The sequence below is a fragment of the Musa acuminata genome, chromosome BXJ3-4 (genome assembly GCF_036884655.1).
Source record: "Musa acuminata AAA Group cultivar baxijiao chromosome BXJ3-4, Cavendish_Baxijiao_AAA, whole genome shotgun sequence".
Classification (NCBI taxonomy): Eukaryota; Viridiplantae; Streptophyta; class Magnoliopsida; order Zingiberales; family Musaceae; genus Musa; species Musa acuminata.
The window spans coordinates 8675181-8686822 of NC_088352.1; the positions used below are offsets into that span (position 1 = coordinate 8675181).

At 41.0% G+C, this 11642-nt stretch overlaps 1 protein-coding gene, 1 long non-coding RNA gene and 1 pseudogene across 2 annotated transcripts; 2 read left to right on the forward strand and 1 right to left on the reverse strand.

Moving 5' to 3' along the window:
- The first annotated feature begins 1528 nt into the window (after window positions 1-1528).
- On the forward strand, window positions 1529-2419 carry LOC135634547 (18.1 kDa class I heat shock protein-like). Its single transcript, XM_065144915.1, has one exon. It carries the CDS (start codon window positions 1803-1805, stop codon window positions 2268-2270), a length of 468 nt encoding a protein of 155 aa, XP_065000987.1. The 5' UTR covers window positions 1529-1802; the 3' UTR covers window positions 2271-2419.
- Window positions 2420-3339: 920 nt separating this feature from the next.
- On the forward strand, window positions 3340-5198 carry LOC135634777 (uncharacterized). Its single transcript, XR_010495442.1, has 2 exons — window positions 3340-3598; window positions 4634-5198. It is a non-coding gene; the product is annotated as an uncharacterized LOC135634777 (long non-coding RNA).
- Window positions 5199-8143: 2945 nt separating this feature from the next.
- LOC135635580 (steroid 5-alpha-reductase DET2-like) lies at window positions 8144-11310 on the reverse strand (annotated as a pseudogene).
- Between the last annotated feature and the right edge of the window lie 332 nt (window positions 11311-11642).

The window sequence follows — 11642 nt, forward strand, 5'->3', positions numbered from 1 at the left end:
TTATTAATTAATAATAAAATGTCTTTAAAAAATATTATATTATTGAAAAATAAATATACTATCTTTCATAAAAAAAAAATATTATATTATTAATGATGTTACATTTATTTTAAAAAATGTTGAACATGTATGATTATGATATCCAAATAATGGTTCTGCAAAACAAAGAGATGATAAATGAATCACAAACATATAAGAAATTGGACAAATATCAATAGGAAAAGGGCTAAGTGGAGAGGGTTAAACAACCACAAGCTAATCTATTGTTAAGAATGTTTAGTGAGTTCCTACATGTAAGTAAGACACTAATCATCAAAGCAACAAATGTTCTCGACTCAGATGAATACATACACACGGTTGTTCATCAAGAAATAACAAACAACTACAAGCTAATCGAATGTTAAGAATCCTATAGAAACATCAGTTCTTGGCTCTCAAACAAGAGATTTCTGGCACAACGCCATCATCCTCGGTCGTCAGCTGTGCATTGAAGCAGAAGGCTGCTGCTGCTGCTGCTGCCTTCGCCGAGGCCTCTGCAGGTCGCATGTCGACTCCATCCATGGTGGTTTGGCTGCAGGTTGGATGTTGACTCCCATCTACGGTGACCGGCCGATGTCTCCACCACCATGCAAGCAAAGCCACATAAAGCAAAAGAGAAGAGGCAAAAGAAAGCTTTTAGTAGCTTCAAAACTATTAGTCTAAGCTGCTGCAGACATCTGCATAGCAACAACTATTCTTGTAATCAAATTGTTAGAACAAATATACGAGGAGACGTGAGGACATAGGGAGAGTGCACGTGTTCGAAGCTCCCTTCACTCCACCCAAGAAGGAAAGATGATGTCATCTTTACCTCTCCTCGGGTGGAGAGAAGGCATCTCCGATCACCCCTACCTACTTTCTCAACCTTCAGAAATGAGGGAACCAAACATCCGAAGACCATCGTCTCCCGAAGGAGAACCTGTAACCGGAGATATTTCAAACGTGACACGTATGGAAATTACTGCATGTGTGTCACGTATGTGGTGACGTGACACACACAGATCCGTGTCAGGCGTTGCTTGATCCGAAGTGTTCAAAGCACAAAGTATAGGTGTGACACGGATCTGTGTGTGTCACGTCACCACATACGTGACACACATGCAGTAATTTCCATACGTGTCACGTTTGAAATATCTCCGGTTATAGGTTCTCCTTCGGGAGACGGTGGTCTTCGGATGTTTGGCTCCCTCATTTCTGAAGGTTGAGAAAGTATGTAGGGGTGATCGGAGATGCCTTCTCTCCACCCGAGGAGACGTGAAGATGACATCATCTTTCCTTCTTGGGTGGAGTGAAGGGAGCTTCGAACACGTGCACTCTCCCTATATCCTCACGACTCCTCGTATATTTGTTCTAACAATTTGATTACAAGAATAGTTGTTGCTATGCAGATGTCTGCAGCAGCTTAGACTGATAGTTTTGAAGGTATTCCTTCCACTAGAGATTGCATCCCCTGATCAGAACAACATCCCTTATCCTCAAAGAACATGAATATACTAAGCTTTGTTCTCAAGCACTACTTTGAGGAAAAAAGGTAGCTTCTTGATCCACAGTGGTAAGCAGACGCTTCTCGAGAAATATCAATCTTTAGTTCTTGATGCAATCTCAGTAGGAAGCTGTAAAGGAATAAGATCCCGTTCAAGTTTAAGCGATCAAAGGTGAGATTCGATTCTCCTTGTCTGACACGAGTGAAGCTTTCTTGATCTATAAATGGAACAAGCAGCCCCGGAAAGCTCACCGACGGCTATCCATTAGAGCCTCTGATCATGCCATCCATCATCCCGAGCTTGTTCGGTCGCAGGACGAACAAGCTAAGCGCGCAGGAGCCCCTTTCCGGCGACATCTGGGAGCCTCTCGGACGCTTCTCGTTCGCTACCACCACACTGGCGGTGTCTCCGCACGAGACGGCGGACATGGACTGGAAGGAGACTCCCGATGCGCATGTCTTCATCACTGACCTCCCGGGCGTAAGGAAGGAGGAGGTGAACGTGGAGGTGGAGGAGGAGAAGGTGCTCAAGATAAGCGGGCGGCGGGTCAAGGAGAGCGAGGAGAAGGGGGACAAGTGGCACCGCGTCAAGCGCAGCGCCCACAAGTTCTGCCGGACTGTGAGGTTGCCGCACGACACCAACACGGATGGCATGAAGGCGAAGCTGGAGAACGGGGTGCTCACTGTGACTCTGCCCAAGCAGCAAGAGAGGAAGGCCCCAGTAAGGTTCCTTCAGATCGAAGGCTAAGAAATCTCTTGAAATATGCATGCATGCATGCAATGAAGTGATGATATATGTTGGTGTGCTGCCTGGTATCGGAAACCCTAGTTGGCAGGTTGGACAATAGTGTATGCAGTATGAGATGGAGATAATATATCTTAAATAAGCTCTTTGTAGTTTTCTGAGCACTCAAAGCCAGCAACAAGTAACTAATGTACAGTGTCAGATCTCCCACTCTGTTTGATCTATAGGTGCAAATTAACATCATCTGATTCTAAAGCAGAGATTACTTCATACATCCTATACCAAACAACTCACTCCAATAGCAATTTTGGAAGCACTTGTTGAGATTATTTACAAGTACACAAATTTATTAGAAAATTTGTTATTTATTATACATTTCAAGAGCAATTTTAGCAATTAAGAAGAATTATATCCATATACTATGATAATACTTATTATCATTTGACAATAAAGATCATAATCCAAATCATGGAAGAACAAAAGAAATCATATAGGAATAACCTTATCTAAATTCTCAAAATAATGATGAATATGCGACAATTGCTAAGCCAACTGATGTATGATGATGATGATATTACTGTTATAACGAGCTTGTAAATATGTAATACTGGTTTCAGTTACTTCTTTTCTACTGTAAAAAATAAAAATAAAAAAGAAAATAGAGCCAATAAATTAAGATATATATATATATATATATATAAGGGAAAAAAAACGAGCATGATAGCCAATCAGTGATCGTACTACGTGGTGGCCCCCACCAACTTTGGGGAGCTCTGCGTGTGAGGCAACCCAAAAGCCGACGGTCGGGGCGACCTTTTAGCCGAGCTAAATATTCTTTTGTGTCTATCGACACCTAAACCACGTTTCCCCACAATGACAACTCACATATACGTGGGGCCCGCCGAGGTATGGACGCGCAACTTTCTCTACGGGTCTATTCTTTGGTCTAATTTTCACGTGTCACAAGATGCTCAATTATTTCTGCTTCCTTAGCCTTTCGAACATTATCATCCTTTACTCCGGTTCGGAAACTTACCCAGGAAAACACCCGACTGATGATTGTAGAGAAAAGTGGGTCCCGCGGGACCGGCAAGTGATGGTGAGAACGGTAACGCTCATGAGTACAGAATAAAAGTACTGCTTAGCTTTAATTTTTCTTTTTATCGGTTCCTTCGTCCGGTAGAGAAGAAACTCGAGAAGAGGGACGGCCGTTCAGGAATCTCGTCGACGGCTTTAGGCAGCTCTTGACGGAACCCTAGATCCGGGAACCGGAAACCCCCAACACTGATGCGGATTCCTCCGCAAGCAATGCTACTTTTCCTCCCATCATAGTACGTAATCTGTGTCCGGGTTCTCTATTCGGCTTCTTCGTCGCCGGATGATCTCGATGCTTTTTTCTTTATCTTGTTAGCGTATGGTTTATTTGACTGGGGTGAATGGTTTCTTCAACGAAAGATGCGATTTCTTAATCTGATTATGCACAAAGAAAGCAGTAGCGATTCGATCTTTTTTCGTAGGGGATGGTTGATTTGCTTTGGGCAATTGGTTTACGCCACAAGAAAAAAATTTCTTTTTTGACTTTTTCATGTGTCTTGAATGAAAAGGATGCTGACTTGGTTATGTGTTAGATCTGGTTGGACAAAGTATAGCCTGCAGGTTATGATATCCTTTGTTGGGATGTATATGTGTTTTTGCTTTTGTTCGTGCTTCTATGATATGAACAAATCTCTGTTTCTATGAAATGAACAAATTTTGAACCTTCTTCACACTCAGTTCTACCGGACTAAATTTGACTGTTCTACGTACAATCAAGTTGAGATATTACTAGTGATCTGAGCTCAAAGGTCATTTAGTATGGCACGTCGTTGCTAGATCAGATGATTAATCTGCCATATTAGCCATTATATGATCTAAGTTGACTAGCATTTTCTCTATCTACATAAAATTAAAGGGTTCTCATGAACTTGAATTTTTGACATGAAGAGTGCAAGAGAATGTTTGATCCTCGTTTTGCACAGAATGTGGGTTTGAGATAATTAAATTTATACTGTTTTCCCTGGTTAATTTATCTTGCTTCCATAGCATTATCAAGTAAGAAAATACGAATAGTAGAATCCATTGTTAGCAGTGATTCAAAATTATCTAGTTGATACTAGAGACTTCAATCTCCATAACATTGGTGTCAATCAGTCTTCAAAGATATCTAAATAGTGGTAAAGGATCCATGTCACTTACCAAGAAATTAGCAATGAGAGCATGGTGTTGATGTCATATCTGCTATATTTATATTTGTTTTGTTCAATATTATCTGGTAACAAATTGAGTATGGAGAGAACTGATAATGTACTATTGCCATGTGCAAGTAGGGTTGGTGCTCTTTCTTATGTTGCTGAGACATGGTGATAAAATCCACAGTACTGGACTATTGTCCTCATCCGACTACCTTTGGAAGTGTTAAAATTTTGAATTCGATTGATATTGGTTGGATATTTTCTCTCTTCTTATTTTGTTAACTTTACTATGAGACACAATAATGCTGCTCATGAGATTCCTAAGTGGAAAGTCAAACAAACCCTTTTATTTTTTACCTAAAAACTTGTTACTGAAGCACCAATGGACTTGTTTGTTCAACGATTTTTACCGGTTGCCATGTACCAGTGTACCATGGTATTGTCTGTTTCATATGCTATGTTGAGCGTGTTAACACAAACTTGGCAATGTCTTTGGCTTGTACGTCAATGGATACATGCCAACCAATATACCTGCAGAACACTGATGCACAAAGTAAGATCCTTGTTGAGCGATAATACTTGTCAAAACTTCTTTAAATGTATTGTGCTCTAAGAGCTCGCTAAATTTCTTGTGTTGTAAAATTCATGTTAATGGAGGGCTTATAAAAGTTATTTTAGGTTGCATTCCTATCCTAACTAAGATGAACTTCTTATGACTTTATGACTTTATGACTTTATGACCTCCCAATAAACTTTGGGTTTTAAACTGGGAAGCTTCGCTATTAGGAACGAGTCGGCATTAAGAAGGAGAGTGAATTAGTGCAGCGGTAAAATCACTAGTTTAAAAATCTTCGTACAATAAAATCGATCGGAAAGATGTTAACTTGAAAACATACGGAAGAGTGTAGTGGATATAAAGCAAGTAAAGAATGATAGTTTGCAGTAAATGTAAATTACAATAATTAAATGCAAACCGAGTTATAGTGGTTCGGTCGTCGTGACCTACATTCACTCTACCGATTTGTCTTCCGTCGAAACCACCGGTATCCACTAACGGTCTTCCTTCAATAGGCGAAGACCAACCATATTTTACAGCTCTTTCTTCTTTTACCGGGTTTAGGATATAACCCTTACACCCCCCACTTACTCATCTCTCAAACTATTCTAACACTTAGATTTTTGATAGGAGTTCACACAAGATTACAGTAGCGTTTTCTTTCTTTTTAACTCTCAATTCTTGTGTTTTTTAACCAGAGATGAGAGGGATATTTATAGGCCTCAAGTGGATTCAAACTTCGAGCCTAAAAGAGTCTCATCCCGGGTTTCCCGAGTCCTAGCGGTACCACCGCCTGTGCTGGGCGGTACCACCGCCTGACACCCTGCCATTGGGTGGTACCATCGCCTGACACAGTCTCGGAGATTGTGTCACGATGGTTTCACCTGTTTGGTCACTGTTTAGGCCTTTCACTTGGCCCAACATATCCCATACTTGGGTCACTGAATGAGCCTTTTTCTTGGCCCAAAACAACCATATTTTGGACTCAGTTGGCCCCTAATTGAGTTGGCTTAATTACATTCTAAATCGACTCAATTAGACTCTAAACTGACTCGATCTAGACATAATCGATTACAAGCGAATCCTTGTTGTCCGGCATGTCATTGGTTCATCCGGCGCTTCGTTCGATCCTTCGGCGCTTCATTCTCTCCTTCGGTGTATTACCCAATCGGCACATTGTCTTCTCGCAACATCAGATCTTCTTGGCACAATGTCCGATCTTCTTGGCCCGATGCTCGAATTCACAGCTCGAAACCTTCTGCCGATACATCAACCGTTCCTCCAGCCCGACGTCCAATCTTCTGACATGTTTGTTCCGGCCCAACGTCTGATTCCTCCTGCTTTAATCAATTTGCCTTTTCTGATCGACGTTAGTCCTGTGTCACTTAAACGCACATTAAATTACAAACACTATCAATTTGTTTCATCGTCAAAATCCGAGATTCAATATTTGTGCCGGTAGTGGATCATGCGTGCATAATCTGCGTGCCATGCCAGGTGGGGTACCCACAATTGCAACTTTATTGGAGCAGTATAGTCAAGCTTCGAGTGGACTTATCAATAAATGCAAGAGCAGTTATTCTCTTAGACAAAGAATCCATGAATCTCCGATCTTTGGTGGAAGAAGTTATGGGTTTCAGGGAAGGATCCTGACCTTTTTCCTTGTCTTGAAGTCCCTAGCTTGTGGGACCCTGAAAATGGAGCTCCAGTCTCCTCCCTTTGGCAGCCTATCACACTTGTGTGGTTCTCAATATGAAGCCTTGTGTGAGGCTACATAGTATGCGTCCAACCTTCAACTTGCTTTCTGACCACTTGGATGTTGTGCAGATCAAGTGGTTTGAATCTAAACTAATATATTCAGTCACATTAGATGTTTTAAAAGCTGAAAAAGTTGTAAATATAATACATGCCTTTTTATAAAAAGCTGTAACTCAAACTTGACAGAAAAAATTTATATATCACGTTTTAAAAAATATAAAAATAAGGGCATAAGAGATTCATGACAAAAATCATAAATCGGCTGAAATAAACCTTAGTAATTCTCCATTTCACCATGCAGTAGCTACGATGTACTTGCAATCTCAGGCTGCAGCAGATGCATCTCTCTTCCACCACCCACAGTAGTTCTCATGTACTACTTCCAACCTGAGTCCCTCTCGGTGAAGACTGCAGCAGGTGCATCTCTTGTTCACCACACAATACTTATCATGTACTGCTTCCATTCAGTCTCTTTTGGTGATCATCTCCCATTCACCACAGTAGTTACTTACTTTAATCTCATTTCCCTTTTGAGAGACAAGCAGTTACAAAAAAATTTCATGAAAATATCAGTTTAATTCATTTGGAAACAGCAGTATATTGGTGCTCATTGTGTAGTTGTACAAGATATGCTCTGATACCAAAAAGATTTAAGAGAATCAACAATATATAAAATACAACAAAAATAACCCATAGAAGATTTACATGATGCTATATCCTCTACCTACATCAGGCCTTAGATGGTTCATTACTAACAGCATAGTTCAACCCTAATGGAAATTAAGAATCCAAACACCATGAAAAGTATACCCCTTGTATTAATAAAGCCAGCAAACTCCAAGGCAGACAACCAACATTCACAAAGGTACTTAGATTGAAAATTTGAAATTTAACAGAGTAATTGAGAGGTTCTTTAAATGAAATAAGAATGTGGAATGAGTGCAACAAATCCAGTTGCACCCAACAATAGATGTCACTTGCACAGCTTTTAGGCTCTGATCTTCCATTGGTGTTTGGATATCAGAATGAAATTGGTTCTTTACCTGTAGTTAGAGCTTTGCAGATCCAAAAGGTTTCAAGTTGTGGCATATCATTTTGGTGACATGACAGCAATAACTCCTTGATAAATGTAAATCCAAGTGTGTTAAGAATCATAATGGTTCAGGTAGTTTGCAGATTTAGGCTGGGTATTTATTCATAGTACTGAACTGGCTACATCTATGAATTTACAGGATGCATTTTCTTTATACAATATGGTTCAAATTTGTCTTCAATATATATAAGAAATCGATAAATTGACATCCAGCAATCCAATAAAAACATAGGAACAATGGATCTGCAACATAATATTTTCAATGTCAAAATTAGAAGCTAAATCACTACTAGGCAAGTATTTGCAGTGAAACAAACATGATAAGTTATTAATCAGAACAGAATGGAGGTGACAATGAAGAACCATCAGTCAGTATTGACTGAAAAAGGGGCTTCTAAATGTTTCTTATTTAAACCCTGATATTGTTTAGGCAAGTATTTGCAGTCAGTATTCGGTTAAAAAGGCTGGTAAATGTTTCTTGTATAAATCCTGATATTCAAGATGCAGAGATCAAACTGAGAGGCAGCTCAATAGACAAAGGGTATGAATGCCTTCCTTGACTTGGGGTATTCATCCCCAAACTTCTGCCGGTACCACTGAAGGTGTGCCTTTGCTCGAGGCCCCAGATTGGAGCAGGTGTATAGGAAGAAGCCCAGGGATGCTGGCGACCACGCCATAATTGCCCAACCGAGCCACTCCATCATCTCACCCATGTAGTTGGGGCAGCTCACCAACTCAAACCACCCTCCCCTGGGTATCTTGTATCCTCCCCCCTCTGACTTCAACCTCAGCAATACTGAATCTGAAGATATGTTCACGGCCATGCCCCAAAAAAACAGCAACATCCCTGCTGCCACCTGCAAGCAAATCCACCACCATCCATTAGAGAAGGTGGTGGGATAGTCAGTGTAATGAGATATGGAGCGGGACTGGAGGTAGGCGTTAAGGAGGTTGAAGGCAAATGCGATGATGGCAATGTAGAGGGGAAAGTCTTTAGGCTTCATTTTTTTCGACTTGGAGAAGTGGAGGCGGAGGGGTTAGATGACGGTGCGGTTTGTGTAGTGGAGGAGATAGAGGGTGAGGATAATGAGGGGAATAGGGTGGGAGCAATAATGGCCACGGGGGTAGAGGATGAGCGTGAGCCAGAGGGTAGGGCTCTCCATAAGGAACCAGGCGAGTGCTGCAGGCAAAGGAGGCCCCCATCCAGGCTGGGCATGCCTCCCATAGGGCGCGAATAGGAACTGGAGGGATGCAATAGTGAGCAGGCATATGACATACAGAGACACTAGAGCTGCCCAGAAGAGTTTAGAATCGTCAAATTGGTCCATCCTTTCTTCTTCTTAGGACTAAAAAGGATCTCTTCACCTACAAAGAACCAACAGAGGCAGAAATGCATGAAAAAGCAATACAAATGTCAGTAAATCTCAAAGGCTAAGATCACATTTGCTACATGTATACTAAAGTTAAGCAGCAAGTGAAAAAGAAAGAGTTCCACCATAAAATCATTTAGAGACAAGAAACAAGAGTCAAATGTATGTTAGGCCAAATGCAGATAGGAACAGAATGCAATTCCAGCTATTAAAAAAAAAAAATCTGGTTTCTAGTGGCAAGTTTCAAAACATATATCTATATCTATATCTATCTATCTATCTATCTATCTATCTATATAGATAAAAATTAACTCAATTCTGGTTGCATGAAACTAAACCAAAAGCATATCCAACCTAATCTTACCAAATCATCACCAACTGAGTTTGAGAGCAGCACAATCCACCAATCCAATTATTTGGATCCAAACAATTTTAACATGTTATTTACACCATAACAGACAATCAAGCTCATTAAAACATTACTCTACCAGTGGCTTCCTTAAGGACAAACTCAAGAAATTACCAAGCAGTTCATCGAACTTCAGCTCTTACCATATTCTACCTTTGAACCTCATCACATTATTTTTAGGTCCATATTCATGACATCATAATGCTAAACTTAGTTTGATAAAATTATAAAGTCATGCAAGGGAAAAAGGTGCCTCAAAGAATACAACATATTGGTTGCAAAATCAATTTTGTCTAGGCATATTGTTTATCTACATAGAAGCAAAATAGCAAGAAAGCATTTGCATGCCCAAAAAGTGCACCAATATATTTTTCATCAACAAAGTTACAAGTCCTTTAACGTATCAAGATTACAACGATATTCGATTGTAGAAATTGTACGACAAACAAACTTGCAAAAATATATACTAGGAATAATTTTCACCAAGCATATTTACTTTCATTCATGATCAAACCAGTGTTGTCAAAGGTGGTAGGCGCAAAAAGTGCCAAAGTTCCAAAATGCTCGGGCCGCTAAGTGCTTGCCGAAACAAACATAGGTGAAAAATATCATTAAGGAGAAATACAATTATTAGAATAAAAAGTAGTCAATACATAAGTTTCATAACGTTTCCTATTCAAAATGTCACTACTAAACCACCGACTTAATTCATTTAACCATCTATAACACATTAATGTGCTCCATTGTCCATATATAACAATGAAAATGACAAAACTAAAGAATGTTAACATCAAAATTCCAAGAATTTCATCAAGAAAATCAACGATTATCAAGGTCCACTTCTTGCCGATAATTCATCTGAGGCAATCCAAAACAACCCAAACTACCAGCAATGTCAAATTCAGCCCTTTAAACAATTCATAAATTAATATTAACAAAAGATAACCCTTCTTAACAAGAAGAAGAGGGGAAAGCTTGGGGGAGGGAGCTGTCGGTAAGTGAGAGAAGGGTGGGGGGTGTGAAGATGCAGAGAGAAGGAAGGGACCTGCGGAGAGCTCGGTGACGGCGCGGCTCTCTTGGTGGAGCAAGCCGAGGACGAGCGTAGAGCAGAGAGAGAGAGAGAGAGAGAGAGAGAGAGAGAGAGAGAGAAGGGGTGTTGTTCGACGAAAAAGGGGGAAATTGCTTCTCGACCAAAGAAATAGAGGAGGGTAGTGATGTTCGACGAAAGAAGCATAGGAGGGCCTGCGGTTGGACGATATAAGCAGAGGCGGGAAAGGAGAAGAGAAGGGAGGATGGTCGCGGCGGGACTGTGTAAGAAACAGAGAGGAGAGGAGCTCGTGGCAGCAACTCTGTTTGGTGGAATAGAGAAGGGTGGCCATCGGAGGGAGAAGGGAAGAAGCAGAGAGATTTGGCCAGCCAAGAGAAAGAGGGAGAGCGACTCCGTTTGGTCAGCCCGAGCCCATGCTTCTATCTGGTTCAACAACCACTTCGATCCAGGCCGTAGGATCGCAAGATCGTACGATCCAGATCTGGATTTTTAAGATAGGTCTCGTCGTGGTCTCTCTCCATCTCTGCCACCTTCTTCGCTCCTCTCAGATAAAGAAGAAGCCGTTCATCCTACCACAATCTTGGAGCTTGGCTTGCTGAGATCAAGGTGCGTAGTGCGTTGGTTTTATTACCTGAAGAAACAACTACTACACACGAGTTTCGAGCATGCATTCAAGCAAATAGGTTCCGTGCTCAATCACGCCAAAACAAAGACGGATGCCACTCCCAAAAAGCAGAGGAAGAAAGCAAGCAAGCGAAAAAGGGGCTTTCGGCTCCAGCCAGATGAAAACCCTCAATAAATCATGAAAACATACATCAGAAAGCAAAGGAGAGAGACGGCGGGAGAGAGTTACCTATAGGCCGGAGAGGAAATGGCGACGGCCCCGAAGCAGACGGCGAACGAGGGGAAG

Coding starts and splice junctions, on each gene's coding strand:
- LOC135634547 (XM_065144915.1), top strand. CDS start 1,803: ATGCCATCCATCATCCCGAGCTTGTTCGGTCGCAGGACGAACAAGCTA.